This window comes from Hemibagrus wyckioides, linkage group LG22 (genome assembly GCF_019097595.1).
Source record: "Hemibagrus wyckioides isolate EC202008001 linkage group LG22, SWU_Hwy_1.0, whole genome shotgun sequence".
NCBI classification, from domain to species: Eukaryota; Metazoa; Chordata; class Actinopteri; order Siluriformes; family Bagridae; genus Hemibagrus; species Hemibagrus wyckioides.
In genome coordinates, this window is record NC_080731.1 from 10,105,080 (window position 1) to 10,122,529 (window position 17,450).

At 37.9% G+C, this 17,450-nt stretch overlaps 1 protein-coding gene across 2 annotated transcripts; it reads left to right on the top strand.

Annotated features, from left to right (window-relative positions):
• The first annotated feature begins 2,034 nt into the window (after window positions 1-2,034).
• On the top strand, window positions 2,035-17,323 carry polk (polymerase (DNA directed) kappa). 2 transcript variants are annotated; one of them, XM_058374811.1, is made up of 15 exons: window positions 2,035-2,321; window positions 10,100-10,267; window positions 11,228-11,347; window positions 11,571-11,723; window positions 12,069-12,200; window positions 12,319-12,469; window positions 12,670-12,849; window positions 12,945-13,069; window positions 13,152-13,318; window positions 13,765-13,797; window positions 13,934-14,030; window positions 14,215-14,386; window positions 15,207-16,322; window positions 17,005-17,044; window positions 17,186-17,323. In XM_058374811.1, exons 2-15 carry the CDS (start codon window positions 10,151-10,153, stop codon window positions 17,286-17,288), a joined length of 2,706 nt encoding a protein of 901 aa, XP_058230794.1. In that variant the 5' UTR covers window positions 2,035-2,321; window positions 10,100-10,150; the 3' UTR covers window positions 17,289-17,323. The 2 variants fall into 2 exon arrangements, with proteins under 2 accessions (XP_058230794.1, XP_058230793.1); XM_058374810.1 differs by lacking the exon at window positions 2,035-2,321 and adding an exon at window positions 9,549-10,018.
• Window positions 17,324-17,450: the final 127 nt, after the last annotated feature.

The following is a 17,450-nucleotide window of genomic DNA, read 5'->3' on the forward strand; positions in this document are numbered from 1 at the left end:
CTGTTGTACAAACTAAGCTCTAAGTGTTGAAAGACTTCTCTTCAGTCAGTGTAGTTGTTTGTTGTTTTTAAATGTTAATCTTCTCTTGAAGGTTTGAAGATACAGTACAACATTTTTTAATGCACATATGATTCCTGATTCCTGATGAGTAACTAACAAGTGTGCTAAGTCCATAGAATAGCCTGCTACAAGTTATATCAACAGAAACCCAGAAGATCCAGACATAACATTAACTTGTCACCTGTGTCCTGTGCTGTGAAAACAGTATTAAATTCGTAAATCAGTTAGTTTGTTATTTTACTAATGAGGTCCCCTGAAGAGGGAGGATACAAAGAAAAGTGATGCAATATATATAATACACAAAAAGAAGTGCAATTAAAAGTAAAAAAAATAAGTGATAATGGGTTAGATAATAATAAAGCAGTTGTAGATGTCTCATATAAAATAACACTACCCTTTTGTGTGTGTGTGTGTGTATGTTTTTTGAGAATATGTGCGAGTTTTAATCTACAGTTTTCTGTTATGGCTGTGAGCTGTCTGAGTGCATCTCAGCGTGAAAAGGAAACGGAGAACACAGAACCACAGAGCCGAGTATGGCGTGCCTAGCTGAGCTTATCTCAGAGTCTGCCTTCTCCTACACGACATTTACACCAGGCAATGCAGTACCCAAGCTACAAAAATCATCAAAGCCTTCACCCACCCCAGTAACTGTCTGTTCAGCCTGTTGCAATCCAGGAAACGCTTCCGTAGACTAATGGTTAAAATTGAGAGGCTCAGGATGGGGTTATTCCTTCAGGCCATCAGGCTCCTCAACATGGGCCACCAGGTCTAACATCAAGATCCCTCAGGACCCCATAAACTCTCTGTCAATCTGCATTCCACTGGCAACTCAACACACTTTGTACTGCCACTGTTAGTACATGTAACATAACTACACATTTTCTGCACATTCACAACAAATACACTTTTTTATTATTTATTCATTTCCCATTTTTAATTTTTTTTTTTTTTACATGCACAGTATGGAAGGAAGAGTAGGTCAGGATTTAATGTTCAATCTATATAATTGTGTATGAGACACACAGCTGTCTATGATAAACATAATCTTGAATCTTATGTAGTCTGGCTATAGGATACCGATCTTCTTTGTTGTTACTTGTTCTGAACTAAGCCACTGATGTATGTAGATTACAAGTGGTGTTTGAATAGAGCTTAATTTTGCATTTTGTTCAAGGTACATGGGTGGGAATGATGGTGCTATATGATTTCCAGTTCATTCACCAAACCATTCTGATGAATTGTAAATTAGAAAATTAAGGTATTTGAGCAAATGTTCAATGACTTGAAGTATGTTAATCAAGATGTATAGAAATGAAAGTAATAAATAATACAAAAGTACAAAAGTTTTCTTCTCCCCCAACCACTTAACAATATACATCCCTACATTTGGTTTTAGCTTTTATTTTGAAGTCATGTGATTGAGGGTATGTAATTACACGAAAATGAACACTCAATCTGTCACCTATATGTTGGAAGAATCATTCTGTAGTTGTGAAGAATGCTTCAGCAAGCGTGTCCTCACATGTTTTTACCAGATGCAGAGTTAAGTCTGACGTATACCAAACATACTTTATGTGTTTAAAGGAATCTACTTTACTTACCTATATATTATTTTTGTAAAAACATGTACTTGAATAAAAGGCTAAAAAAAATAAAATAATAAGATTTACCAGTAAACGTAAGAAAGGATTAATATTATCAGCAGTGATTAAGAAGGCACATGGGAGGTATAGAAAACATGAATGAGAATTAGTTGTCCTGTAATTCAGAAGAAACTAGGAGTAAATACACAAAGCCTATATTATTCAAGAAAAGTACAAGCTGCACAAAGTGTCCTAAACGTCCATGATCAAGCAGAATCTTTAGTAAGAGGCCTTTAAGAAAAAGAGCAATTTAAATAAACAAAAAGAAAGAAAATTGTGATCAATTTTCTCTAATAACTTAAAGGTTTTCGCATCCTGCGCTAATTCTACTGAGGACTCACATCCTGACACCTACCTTGAATCTAAACTGGTTACATGTAATAACAAGGTAAAATAAAGGCATGGAATCCATTTCCTGGAAAAGTCTTATGTAACGGAGAGCGTAAATATGGAGCTATGTCTGCAGGCCCCTCCCCAAAGCAGAGCTTTCCAATACATTTGGTGCACTGAAGACGAGGTAGAGGCCAGTAAAGGTGAATGCCTTCAGGAAAACATCCACAAAATCCACAGGGCAAGTCTGGAATGAATTGTCTGTCTGTACACCACTACTTGCTACAGGTAATCACCCAAAATCTCTGTAAGCCAAGGCTTCTCTTACCACCTTGGAGTGATTAGAATCAAAGAGTAGCTCTCTCTGCTCTCACCAGTGTGACAAATAAGCTTGAGGTAAAAATAGTGGGATAATGTTTCTACCAGATTTTCAGCTAGATAAGAAAAGACACTTGATCTGAAAATGATGAAATGTGTGATACACTGAATGTCTGCATAGGATATGAAAATTTCCAGAGAAGATCTCAAATTTGAAACACGTACAGGATACACCACCTTTAAATACCGTTCCTAAAATGATAAATATCATCAAATGATCAAGACAAGATGCCACAGTATTTCATGTGGTCGTGGTGGCCAAAGTGTTCAGCATAGTTTTACCGGCAAAATTTCACACCCCTATTTTTCACCATTGCTAGTTTCACTATTCGTTCTAGCTAACAAAACAATGTGCTCAGGTTATCTTCCAAAATCTCTCAACAGCATTTTGTGTGATACAGTAACCAAAAAGTTTACAGCTCAGGGGATGAGTGAAAACAATCACATAAGTAGGTAGAATGCTGGAAAAAGGTAGAATTGCGCTTGAATTTCTGAAGCCTCTAAAGCCAGAAATAAAGCAAGCAGTGTTCTCTTTGTTAGGGTTAGATTAATGTAATAATCTAAACTGTATTTTTAGTATTATTACATCTAATTCAGATTGCTGTGTTTCTCTCAGTTTACTGGTAATGGTATTGCTATGCTTGCAAAGACACATTGCATGAGTTGCATGAGACACCTAATGTGAAAACAAATTTTTTTAACCACTGCTTTCCTGTGTAGTACTGTGAAGTAGTGAAGAGTGGTGAAAAATAACTCAAAACAAAGCACGCTGTGGATTACACTTATCCAACACATCCCTATAGTCTTCAGTAGCTGCTTTACCCTGGACAGGGTTGCTTTTCTGCGTGCACTTTAATCCAATTGAACTGTAGTGAGTAATTCACATAAGTAGAGATGAAAGATTAATCCTCGAAAATGCTTGTTATAATGCGTGTTAATTCCAAAACATGTACAGTGGCATTTTTGTTAAAATAAATATAAGCCAGCAAAGTACAGGACTGTAAATATTATTTGTGTGTGATATCTCGATGATGTCATGCTCCCCTAACACCCACCATCAACAACTCCCATACAGCTCCTGTACAGTTTATGCTCAGGTTTCAGTCATTAAATAGTTGATACTACAAACTCTAATGCAATCAGAAATGACTCTTACTTAAGATATTTGAGTGCTAGCATTTCTTAACTCTATAGTACACAGTTACAGAAAGGAAATGATCAATAATCACATTGTCCAGTGTCACTCACCTGAGCTTGAGTTCCCTTCTGAGTCTTGTTCCTCTCAAGTGTTACTGTCTTTATTCCTTGCCATTGTCATCTGATCATTGGAGATGAATTTGAATCTATATCTGAATTTCTGTAAAGCCGTTTTGTGACCATGTCCATTGTTATAAATGCTATATAAATAAAAATTGACTGAATAATATATTTCACAAGATTGTGTTGTTAAGTGGCTGACAAATAATCCTGCCACTATGACAATGTCACTTTGCTGAGAATCAAAAAGTTTAGTGTGGCATTTAACCAATATCAGTCCTTTCAGTATTCCAGTACATTTTCCTTCGTCTCATCTTCTCCCAGGGTTTCACTTCCTTTTGTATTCATTCTGTATCGAAGATTTTCAGATATTCTATTGTTATTGCAGTCCACTGCATGAACAAATGAATTTTTGTCAATGAATTATGAATTTCTTTCAATCATGAGAAAATCTTGTGAATATATTTGCGCAATTTCAGTTACGCAGCTGTTATGCAATATTGACCGAAACTATCATTATGATTTCTCAACTAGTCATGACTTTTTAGAACAAATCATTTATTCCATATGTAATGTTGACTCAGCAGTGAATCAGCATCGTTTTTGCCACCAGAGTTTCTATTTATAGTATGTACCCTGTTCAGTACAGCATTTAACTGCTAGTCGAAGCGGTCCAGAATTAGCATTAATACAAGGTCTAGCTGAAGAAGAAAAAAGCAAAGCCAAACAATAATCAAGAAAGAACTCACAAGGATGCAGATCAAACCGGAAATGGCAAGGGATAAAATAGGGATAAAATAGTTTAATAATTTTATTCAATCATTTTTTTCCTCCTTTCTCTGTTTGTCTTCTTTTGTAAAGCTGCTTTGAGACAATGTCCATTGTAAAAGGCGCTATACAAATGAATTGAATCGAATTGAATTGAAATACAGAAGAAGAAGAAGAATTTCTATATATGGGGAACTGGAGTGAACTGCGGACTCGATTTCCATGAAGGTAGTCTCAATGATAGATCCTTATTTGACAGCTGGACCATCTGTCCCAAGAACAAGGTCTGATGTGGGTGGCAGCATTGGTTTCTGTTGATTCTGCTTCTGTCATGATCAGCAATGAGTGCATATGACGTTATAATGAACTGCTTGAGAAACACTTTGTCAGAAATACAGACACAACAGTACAGAAGGTAAATGCTGATAGCTGATTTCCATGTTTTGATGAAAGCAATCTCTTGACGACATCAGATTTACGAAAGATGTATTTTTAGCAGCACAGCAGTAAAGAATGTGGTAGTAACTGGTATAGCAGTTAGGCAGTATTTCTCCAGAACTGTGTTTACTTGAATCTTCAAATAATTGTGGTGAGATTCACCTTTTTCCAAACATTCATGAACCTTTTATAAGTCACATTTAGTCACTAAGACACAAGGACTCTTTCAGGAGGATCATGTGCACCAAATGGTTCAAGCACTGTAACGTGAAGTTGATGCCAGATATCAGGATAATAATCCACCATAGAAATACACGCAGAAAGACTGGTGACAGAGTGGTTTGATGAGCATGAAAGTGAAGCTGAATCTTTCCCATGGCCTGCACAGTCATCAGATCTGAATATAATTGAATGATTTGGAGAAGTGAATCAGGAAATGTTTTTCTCCACCAGCATCACACAGTGACCTGGTCACTGTTTGCCAAGAGTGAATGATTCAAAATCCCTTTGGCTACTGTGCAGGACCTGTATCTGTCATTCACAAGACTAACTGAGGTTGTATGGGCAGTAGAAGGGTGCCCTACACCATAATGATTAATTATTGTGGTCTAAAACCAGGTGTTTTGTTGTCCAACTTCTAAATACATTACATTAGAAGAATAGAAGAATATACAATAAAATATTTTGATTGCATTCATAAAATATAATAAATATCTGGTTTAATTAAAAGGTCTGTGGAAGGGATCTGTCACTACAAAATGTTTGACCAATACTATAGTTTCCACAGAACTAAATAACAACAGAACAAACCAAAGGAGACAGACATACAGATGTTTTTTTTTTTTTGTCAAAATGAAATTAAACAATTGGTTCAAATCTATCAAAAAAATTCTATGGCTGTCTTTAAAAGTAGGTTTATCAAGCTTAGTACTTTATCCTGCCTGTAAATAGAGTGTAATGTAATGCCAAATGCCTCTTTGTATGCCTCAGTGTAATGCTATGACAGAAAATGCTATTTTTATGACAGACAGTGAGATAAATCCAGAGGAGCTGGATTTTGTTCTTTGGAAACAACAAGAAGGTGTCACATTATACGGCAGGTGACTACAGACAAGAGTCAGTCTCCTGTATTGTGCCAAAAAAGACGTGCAAATGAAAAAAAAGAGAAGGATTTGAACAGTCTATCATGTGCTACTATGTCATTATTTGCCGACTTGTCTTTCTTAGCACTTTAATCATTTTTCTTTACAAATGCATTTTAGCACTGTGCTAAAAGTCAACAGCAAACCAATGTTTCACAATGTTCAAATATAGCTCCTTCGTACATTTTCCTATCCTGACTATTCCAAACACACCTGATTCAATAGCTAACATCTCTGTGAGTTTAAAACGAGGTAATACACTAATATTTGCAATGCATATGAACTCCAGGAAACATAATTTGGAAACACTCCAATGGGCAACAAACAGTATTATGTTAAAAAAAAATCATAACCAACCAGTGCAACAAGTTTATTTTCTTTTAATACATTCAATATTTAATATATAGTAAGAACAGAAGTATATTTCATGATCTTGGTTATTTCACATACACACAAAGCTCTCATTGGCATTAATTTCGCCTCACATTCACATCGAAGGGTTTGTGAGTAACAGGCAAAAGTAGTGAATGTAAGGGCATTTTACTCAAATCCAACTTTTAGGATGCACAGACCTGTACACTTAATCATTCATGAAATGATCAGCAGTGCATATAACACATATACACATGCAGATACAGGTCAAGAACTTCAGTTAATCTTCACATCAAACGGGGAAAGAAAATGTGATCTCCGTGATGTTGGCCATGATATATGATGTTCATGCCAGATAAGATGATTTAAGTGTTCCAGAAAATGCTAATCTCCTGGGATTTTCATGCACAATAGTCTCTTGAGATTACACATGGTGTGAAAAGCAACCTGAGAGAAGCAGTTCTACAGACAGAAATTATTGACGAGAGAGGTCAGAGGAGAATGGCCAGACTAGTTTTCAACTGAAAGAAGGTCCACAGTAGATACAATAAGCACTCTTTACAACTATGGTGAGCAGAAAGGCATCTCAGAAGGCACCTAAGCTATAACAGCTAATGTGAACGTTGACCTATATCTGCATGATCTTATGCATTATGCTGCTGTCATATAATGGCATGAATGAGCTGGGGTCCGGTGATTACTGTTTAAGTACATGTGAGAACAATTAGTGACTGTTATGTAAATTAAATCTTTTGTTTGTGAGAGGTAGAGTTTGAGGTTGGTGTAAACAGCGCTTCATTGTTACAGACTGCCTCACTACAGCATCAGGCACAGAAATGAAATCAGGAAGAGAGAAAACTTTTGGGTACAGTTTGACATTTTAGCTAGCAAACGATCAAAAACTGAACTGAAGCCTTTTATTTCAGACTATAGGGTTTTTAAAAGAGGATGCATACCAGGTTATAGAGTTCAGATGGCAAGCATTTGATGTTTCTGTGATAGGAATTCACCTGAGAAAACTGGAAGAAATGTTTTAGTTATCAGTGAGATATAGTTATCAGTTGTTTGTGATCACCTGGCATACAGTCAAGAACAGCATGTTTCTCTAAACCTCTACAGAAACCTTTAGTAGAACAAAGTTGAGTGGGATGAAACAGTTTGCAAACAAGTGACCCTGACACACAATAGCAGATGAGGCTCAAGTGTAAGACAGTTAGGGGAAACACACTGTATGGCATTAATGACTGGTCAAAGTTCATGTTTGTTCTGTGTCTGTTGGGGAGGTTATTCTTCATTTCTCTCTGTAATTTTCGGGTTTTGATAGATAGACGTTTGTTAACCATGCAGTTTAGTATCTCTGTTGTATTGATACTATGATCTGTGCAACTTGTGAACTTCATTTTTACATTTAAGAAACATGCACCATGTGGAAAAAGGCCAATTCTCATTATGTCAAATTTACTAAATTATAGGGGTTATGCTACTTGCAAAAAAATATAAATAAATAAAAAATTTCAGCATTATGGGTGGGAAAAAAAGCTTGTGGTCACAAAAAGGTTTTTTGCATCAGTAGGCAAGTCAGTGTGGGGAAACAGCAAAACACTGACTTTCTCAATTCTCCTGAGACAGAATTATGTCAACACTCTCTGATAGTACGTTGCACTCATGTATCTTTAAAGAAAATAATTACCTACAAGGATGAGTAAGTCCTAACTTAATACTGCACTAAAGGATGGTACGTTTGGCCTTTAAGTTGTTTAGTTTACACTTAAACACATAGTTGCCTGTTTCAGCTTGGCTCCTGCAGTCCTGTGCTAACAGAGTTCTGTTTAAAAGAAGACCATTTGAGCAGATTTATGGCTGAGATATCAAAATCAAAGGAGAAAAGACGTCTGACCACAACGAATCAAAGAGATTTAAAAGCGGTGAAGTCATGCTGTGCCTGCGCACAAAACCACAGAGGATGAGATGACTACAGTATAATCAATTTAAATACATTATTATGGACAAATCCATCACAGAAAAACAAAAACAGAATTACATTACAATATATACACAGTGACTGTATGGATAAATGAACAACTGAAATGGACTAAAAGGACTCTTGATAAACTAAATAAATCTGAAAGCCAGTGAAACATTTTAAAACTGTAACTTAACACATTCAATACTGTATGGTGTAATATAAATACAGTAATGTAACATGATAAAGCTTATTATAAATAAACACACGTAAAATAAAAAATAAAAACTGGTTGGCGTCTCATCTGAAGGCAATGACGCCACCTATGGGTACTGTTTTGTTTAGTTAGTCATCTATGTTCCTTATACTGTATATTTTTTGTAACTACGATCTAATGTTCAGGGAACATTGCTTTTAGGTTTTTATATGCTGTTTACAAACTAATGTAACTTCCAATTTAGGTAACTTACATTACACTATATTGCCAAAGGTTTTGGGACACCCCTCCAAATCATTGAATTCAGGTGTTGTTTTCTAGGGGTTGGGCTTGGCCCCTTTCTTCCAGTGAAAGGAACTCTTAATGCTTCAGCATAACAAGACATTTCATGCTCCCAACTTTGTGGGAACAGTTTGGGGATGACCCCTTCCTGTTCCAACATGACTGTAGACCAGTGCACAAAGCAAGGACCACAAAGACATGGATGAGGGAGTTTGGTGTGGAGGAACTACAGAACCTGACTGGCCTGCACAGAGTCCTGACCTCAACCCGATAGAACACCTTTGGATGAATGGTCAAAAATTCCCATAAATACACTCTTAAACCTTGTGGAAAGCCTTCACAGAAGAGGTGAAGCTGTTATAGCTGTAAAGGGCGGGCCATCTCCATATTACATTCATGTGCATGTAAAGGCAGACGTCTCAGTTTTGTCCTGGCTCGCAGCCTCCACTCTAATTAATCCGAATTCATTCATCCATCAGGACTCGCTCATCCATGTCTTTATGGACCTTACTTTGTGCACTGGTGTGCAGTCATGTTGGAACAGGAAGGGATCATCCCCAAACTGTTCACACAAAGTTGGGAGCATGAAATTGTCCAAAATGTCTTGGTATGCTGAAGCATTAAGAGTTCCTTTCACTGGAACTAAGGGGCCAAGCCCAACCCCTGGAAAACAACACCTGAGTTCAATGATTTGGAGGGGTGTCCCAAAACCTTTGGCAATATAGTGTATATAGAAATACAAGTTTTAATCAATGTTCTGAATTACATGTTGTATGTTCTGCAAAGCCAATGATTAATAATTAGGCCAACAGATAAAACATTTCAGCGATGGAGTATTTTAGCAGGTTTAATATGCCTATGAAAGATTTTCAGGGGTTAATATACTTAATAAAGCTATGAAGCAAAATAATAATAATGATAAATAATAAATGAATATTGTGAAGGAATCCCTAAATAAATAAATTCTGTTTTATATCTTGCTGTAACCAGTGTTTTGCTCCTGTACTGCAGGTGGCACCAGAGCACAGTTTTGTTTGTTTTCGACGAAGAAATTTGAAAATGGCGGCGGAGACTGAACTGAAGTGTCAAAATGTTCAGCTGTTTTACAGCTATTTTTGTTTTTTTTTTTGTTTTGTTTTTGTGTTTTAGCTAACCAGTAACAGTCTTGGTATGTTTTACATTTACTTTCATATTAGATGTTTATATCTCTGATTGGAATATATATATATATGTTTTGAATTATTTTCAGTTCATATTATCTCTAAAGTAAAAGTGAATAGCTCCAGCTGTTGTGCTGAAGATGGAGTCCAGTGGACAGGACAGCATCCTCTCCAGAGTGGCCCTCAATGACAACAAGGCAGGCATGCAAGGTCTCGACAAGGACAAAATCAACAAGATTATTCTCGAAACGTCCAAGGTTTGGTGAACTTCCTATGTCTCTATTGTATAATGGTGCACAGCCTTTGTTCAAGATTTAGACTTGATCACTGCATGTAGTACAGGAGCCTTTATTTTATATTAAATCTATGCACTTATTGTCAGTACACACAAATACTACACCGATCAGGTATAACATTATGAGCACCTGTCTTAATATTGTGTCGGTTCCCGTTTTGCTGCTAAAACAGCCCTGACTAGTTGAGGCATGGAGCCCACTAGATCCCTGAAGGTATGCTATGGTATCTGGTATCAGGATGTTAGCAGCAGATCCTTTAAGCCCTGTAAGTTGTGAGTTACAGGACTTAAAGGATACTTACAGGACTTAAAGGACTTGCAGCACTTAAAGGACACTTTTCATAGATACCGACCACTGCAGACCGGGAACACCCCACAAGAGCTGTAGTTTTGGAGATGCTCTGATCCAGTCGTCCAGCCATCACAATTTGGCCCTTCATTAATCTCGCTCAAATCCATACGCTCGCCCATTTTTCCTGCTTCTAACACATCAACTTTGAGGACAAAATGTTCACTTACTGTATGATATATCCCACCCACTAACAGGTGCCATGATGAAGAGATTATCAGCGTTATTCATGTCACCTGTCAGTGGTCATAATGCCTGATCGGTGTATATGGGTGCACTTTGTAGGTATAAGATATACTATTCAGTGAAATGGGACCACAGAATTTGGGTTGTGGTCCATTTTCAGCACAGCAATTACACAGACGTGTGTGTGTGTGTGGTATTGCTATGGGTGTTATCAGTTGCAACAATATTTTCTGGTCTTTTTTTTTTTTATATACGGGTGTATTACAGCCAGCAGGTATATATCTGCAAAGTATACTTAGCTTAACAGATGTAAACACATTGTAGGTTTAAAGAAAACAGAGTGGGACTTTACATTGTAGGTGATGTAACTCTGTATCTGGTTTGCAGGGATCCAGATTCTATGAGAGCGAACTGAAAAAGGAGCGTCAGGTGAACCAGCGCATTGAGAAGTTGATGCGGTATAAAGCTAAGGTTACTGAACAGCAGATAGAGAAAGCACAAGCAGAGGTAATTAGTTTTGATTGTATTCTGTATATGAGATAAGTTGCTTTGAATAATTCTTTACATGAATAGACACATCTGTAAACTGAGATTTGTTCTGTCTTAATAGTTCATTAATCTGCTGTCACCACTTTAGTGGATCGCAGCCTATACCAGAAATACACCCAGGATGAAATGATAGCAAAACTACCTGCTCTGTGACTGTGCTTTATAATTTTATGTCTTGTAGGTGGAGATGCTAGCAGCTGATCTGGAAAGGAATTGTGACCTGGGGAGGGTGATTGTGCATGTGGATATGGATGCATTCTATGCTGCTGTGGAGATGAGAGACTGTCCAGAACTGAAGGAGAAACCCATGGCTGTGGGATCCATGAGCATGTTGGTGAGGATCCTGGTTATATATTATTATGTCTGCTCTGACATCACTGAAGTCTATTGGGAATAGGTAATCTAATCCATAAACAGCCAGAGTGATAAATGATTCCTTATTGTATAAACAAATATCACCTATTATCCACCCCAGGAGGCCCTTAAGCGCTGTTATTCTGTTCCACTATCACTGTGTTTGTGGGTAGGATCTCACAGTTCACTTGCCTTATAATGATGTTTAATATGCTTGTGGTGGAGGGTGAATATGGATTGGAAATGTTGACAGAACTAGGTTTTAAAGGTAATTATTGCATATTTCTTTAAATGTTTAAACAAACAACATTTTTAACATTTTCAGTCCACTTCAAACTACCATGCCAGGAGGTACGGTGTCCGTGCTGCCATGCCAGGCTTCATTGCTAAGAAGCTCTGCCCAGATTTGGTCATTGTTCCACCCAACTTTGGCAAATACAGAGCAGTGAGTGAACAGGTAATGGTCTCAATTAAGTTTGAGCATGATGTGCACTGTTTGTCCCAATCTCCTCTGCCTAAAAGTTTAATACATCTTGCTGTGAGAGTTTATTGTATTTCTGTGCTTTGTCTTGAAGGTGCGCGAGGTGTTTGCAGACTATGATCCCAACTTTTTGCCTGTGAGTTTAGACGAAGCTTATCTGGATATCACTGAACATCTGCAGCAAAGGCAGCACTGGCCTGAGTCTATGAGAACACATCAGATCTGTGAAGTGAAGACCACTGGAGGTAGTGTAACTATTGCGTATTAATATATATTACATATTAATTAATTGATAAGTAGCACTATAGACTCTTAAGCGTGTGTATTATTGCATAAAATATTAGAAAGACTGCATTCATTATGAAATTCTAAATTGCAAATAGAGCATCCTCATGTGTCATAACTTAGGAAACTGAATGATTTTTTTTTCCCCCTTATATTGCAGTGAAAGAGATGAATGAACCTGAGACCCTGTCCCCTGTGCTGTTTGAGGACAGTCCAAGTTCCTCCCCTGTTGTGCCAGGGACTGATCAGAAGGTGGAGGTATTTGGGACAAGTCCTGAAGAAGCTGTAAGGGAGATGCGCTTTCGTATCGAGCAGAAAACAAGACTGACCGCAAGCGCTGGTAATACAAAAAATGACTGCATTTTATTTAAACATACTGGACATAACGTGATTTGTAAAACAGCCCTGATGGATTTTGTTTCATTATTCTAATAGGTATTGCACCGAATATGATGCTCGCAAAAGTGTGCAGCGATAAAAACAAGCCCAATGGTCAATACAGAATTCTTCCCGAGAGAAAGGTTGTGATGGACTTCGTTCAAGAGCTGCCCGTTCGGAAGGTTTTTGCCCTCTAATCATTACACACACAGTACTGCCAGGATGGTGCCTATGAAAATGCTAAATGTATTTCATTTTTTGCAGGTCTCTGGGATCGGAAAAGTGACTGAGAAGATGCTGGCTGCATTAGGAATCATCAGTTGTTCCCAGCTTACACAGCAGATGGCGATGCTCTCATTGCTCTTCTCTGAAACAACCTGGCATCACTTCCTCCAGATTTCCCTCGGAATGGGCTCTACTCACATAGACAGGTGTTTTGCACTGACTTACTTGGTCTGCCAGATTTCATTTGTAATATAAATAAACGCAGCCAAGACTTACTCCTGCTCTTAGGAATTTAGAACGTGAAATATACTCCTTGACGACTTCCGCTTTATAGCCAGCGTGTAAAAAAAAAAAAATGTATATAAGGATGAATTAGGCTTTAAAAAGAAAGAGCAGATCTGGGATTTCTGCTTAAGTCAGCCCTGATTCTACATGTTTAACTGGATTCTACGCCACTGGGATCTGAACTAGACTTTTAAACAAATATTCACTTATATTATTTTACTTACTTATATATTAGCATGCACTGACTCATTCATTTATACTCATATTTATTCAATCACACTCACTCACATATTCCCTTACGTGTGTATTCATTAAATGCACGTTTATTACTCACATACTTTTTTTTTTTTTGTCTTTGTGTCTGCAGAGATTCTGAGAGAAAAAGCATGAGCACAGAAAGGTAACTTGATCCTTTACAGAACGGTTTTGACATCTAAAATGTCTTCAGGGTTCTAAAATTGAAGCCAGCATCTGAAAACAGAATATAATCTGTAAGGGTAATAAACTACAATGAACCATGCTGCTTTCTATGGCAGGACATTTGCAGAGATGAGCAATGTACACGAGCAGTATTCACTGTGCAGGGAGCTTTGTCACGATTTGGCAAAGGATCTGCAGAGGGAGGGCCTCAAGGTACAGTGTCACATTAATCAGATTTATATTGTGCCTGTGAGAAGCTGTAAGGCTAAAGAACACTGTGGGTGCTATATATATATATATATATTTTACCTCAGCTGCCAGTATTCAATTTCAAAGTGAAGCCTACATTCACAAACACAGCAGTATACTTAATACACTTTTTGTTTTTCATACACAGGGTAAAACTGTCACTTTAAAACTGAAGAATGTCAACTTTGAGGTGAAGACCAGAGCGTTCACGTTGCAGTGTGCTGTGTGCTCTGAACACGAGATTTTTGCTGCTGCTAAGGAGCTTTTGAAAGCTGAGATTGATAATGTCACCCCTCTACCCCTGAGGCTGAGATTAATGGGTATGCTGTTTGTTTTTATTTCGGTTATGTCTCATCATTTATTAATCTGATGCTCTCGATTTATCCACAAATGACATTTTCATTTTGCTTTTGTTATTTATTGAAATTTTTTTTTTTATGTCTATTAACACCTCTTTTCAATGCCATAAGATTACAAGGGTAGGTTTTCTAACTGCTTTGTTGACAGTTTCCAGTTTTTCATATCGTTAAATAGAGGAATAATAACAAGTAATTACTCTTAATGACATGATTACCAGCACTAGAAAAGGGTTCTCCATCTGTTGGATCAAATTTAAGAGCTCTGGTCATGTCTGAACATAATGCTCCCAGAGCAAACTGCAGTTACAGCAATGAAAGAATGTAAAGTCAGCATTTAATTCTCTCTCTAAAAAAAATTAATAAAATAAAGAAAAGCCTTACTCTGTTGATAGATTTACTGAAGAGATCTACGGCTGTAAGAGAAATGCATTGGTTTTGCTTTTCATTGTGTAATATTTTTTGTGTGACATTTCATGGTTTTTTCCCCCCACTGGTGTGATTGCGTTTCTATCTTAGCGGGACTTGAACGGTGAAATGCAAAGCATGGATTGCTTTTAAGCAGTTTAATTCCTAAAATGCAATCCCCTGCTAATTGCTCTCCATTAAAGCGATCAAGCAGGATTTCGAGTAGGTTTTGGTTTTCAGTGGCTTATGTTTTCTGCACATGAAGAGCAGTGCCATTTGTGTGTGTGTGTGTGTGTGTATTTTTATTCATTTGTAATGCTACTAAAATCTTTTCAAATCGTCTCTTATCGTATTCTTCTTTCTCTCTCTTTACTAGGTGTCCGGATCTCAAGCTTCGTCAATACTGATGATAAACAACCCCAGCAGAAAAGCATTAAGGGGTTTCTGAAGATAGCCTCAGACTCAAACAGTTCAGTCCAGCCATCCAAATCAGAACAAGTCAGTGAGTTAGGTTCCAGTGTCAGTTCAATAAAGGAACAGTGTCCCAAGACCAAAAGTCCTGCATTTATAGGACAGACATCCAAGCCATTCAGTAAGTGGCGGACCGAATCTGGCAGCACAGCTGAACCTCAGCAACAGACTTTTTTCCAAAAAGCCCATGCAAAGAGGCTGCAAAAGCAGCATGAACAAGAAGAAACATCTGGACCATACACAGACAAAATATTGAAATGTTTACCCACAGCCTCAACAAATAACTCAGTAGACAAAGCAGAAGAAAATCAGACATGCACATGGATGAAACCTCCCCATAAAGATGAATCTGCATCCAAAGCTGACTCCAGTTTGTCCAGAGGATCAAAAACACAGTCTTCAAATATGCTGCAGTGTTTTACATGTCCTGTGTGCTTTAATCAAATAGAAACTGAAAACCTTACATCATTCAACCAACATCTAGACGAATGCCTTTGCGGTGATCTGGACAATAAGAGGACATCCGGAGATGGAGGTCAAGATGTGTGTGAGGAAGAGAATCTATTGAGCAAGCAGGATGAAGCAATAAAAGATTGCTTTCGTCATAAAGTCACAGATTTAAGTTCAGCAAGCAGAAATTCACCATTGAAACGAAATAATGAAAGCCCTTACACCAGCTCCTCCACACCAGTTTTTAAAAACGGTGCACCTTCAGATTGTAGAACACCATTTTTTAAACAATTTAAAAGTGCAAACGAAAAGCGTTCTCTCGTGCCTCGTGAAGACAGGAGTGATTCCCGATCTATGGCCTTCCACAAAACAGCTAGCTCAGTTGAAGTTATTAGTGAATCATTGGACACAAAAGTCTCCACCTTGACATGTCCAGTGTGCAATCAGGTTCAGGATACTGATGACCTCGTTCTTTTCAACCATCACGTGGACATGTGTCTTAACCAGGAAGTGCTTTTGGAGTTTACAGAAGCTGTTCCTCCATTGGCTCAGTCAGAATCCAAAGACAAAGGTCAGTGTCTTAGATGAATACTTAATAATACTGAGTAATATTCTATAAATGAGTATTGGAATGTACACCGATCAGGCATAACATTATGAGCAGTGACCGGTGAAGTGAAAAACACTGATCTCTGATATCTCCTCATCATGGCACCTGTTAGTGGGTGGGATATATTAGGCAGCAAGTGAATATTGTGACCTCAAAGTTGATGTGTTAGAAGCAGGAAAAATGGGCAAGCTTAAGGATTTGAGCGAGTTTGACAAGGGCCAGATTGTGATGGCTAGACGACTGGATCAGAGCATCTCCAAAACTGCAGCTCTTGTGGGGTGTTCCCAGTCTGCAGTGGTCAGTATCTATCAAAAGTGGTCCAAGGAAGGAACAGTGATGAACCGGTGACAGGGTTATGGGCGGCCAAGGCTCACTGATGCACATCGAATGAATCGAAGGATGGCCCGTGTGATCCGTTTCAACAGATGAGCTACTGTTGCTCAAATTGCTGAAGGAGTTAATGCTGGTTCTGATAGAAAGGTGTCAGAATACGCAGTGCATGACGGGTCAGGGCTGATTTGGCAGTAAAAAGGGGGACCAACACAATATTATGCAGCTGGTCATAATGTTATGCCTGATTGGTGTAGTTTGATTAGTTTCTGTTTTTTGTGCTATTTGAATATGTGGGTTGAATATTTTGCAGATCGTGACAAATCTTCTACTGCAAGAGGAAAGAGCAAAAGGTCAGGTCCCTTTCCTTGTACAACCATGGTAGCTATGAATATCCTGTAAATAAGAACACAGCTTCAGGATATATGAATATAATTTTTCTTTATTCGGTACTGATGTCTTTGTGTGTTTGCGCTCACATATTTTAATTGCAGACGAGGATCGTCACCACCTCCTCCACCAAAGAAAACCAAAGCCATCAGCACAAGACACACCATTGATCAATTCTTCAGGGGAACCAGCAATCAGAAATTGTAAAATGCTGCCTCTTAACTCTTGGTGTTTGTATCTGCTACTTCAAATTACAGGTATGACTGTCAGAAGTGGTGTGCTGTCAGAAGAAGAAATAACGAATATTGCATTATGATAAATGAATGTATCATTAGACAAGATGTGATGCTGAGAACTTCCATTCTGGAT

What these genes read in the sequence shown, in the direction of transcription:
- polk (XM_058374811.1), top strand. Translation starts at nt 10,151, where the DNA reads ATGGAGTCCAGTGGACAGGACAGCATCCTCTCCAGAGTGGCCCTCAAT. An exon ending in TGAAGTGAAGACCACTGGAG is followed by an intron (nt 12,470 to 12,669) that starts GTAGTGTAACTA and finishes CTTATATTGCAG; the next exon opens with TGAAAGAGATGAATGAACCT. An exon ending in GCAAGAGGAAAGAGCAAAAG is followed by an intron (nt 17,045 to 17,185) that starts GTCAGGTCCCTT and finishes TTTTAATTGCAG; the next exon opens with ACGAGGATCGTCACCACCTC.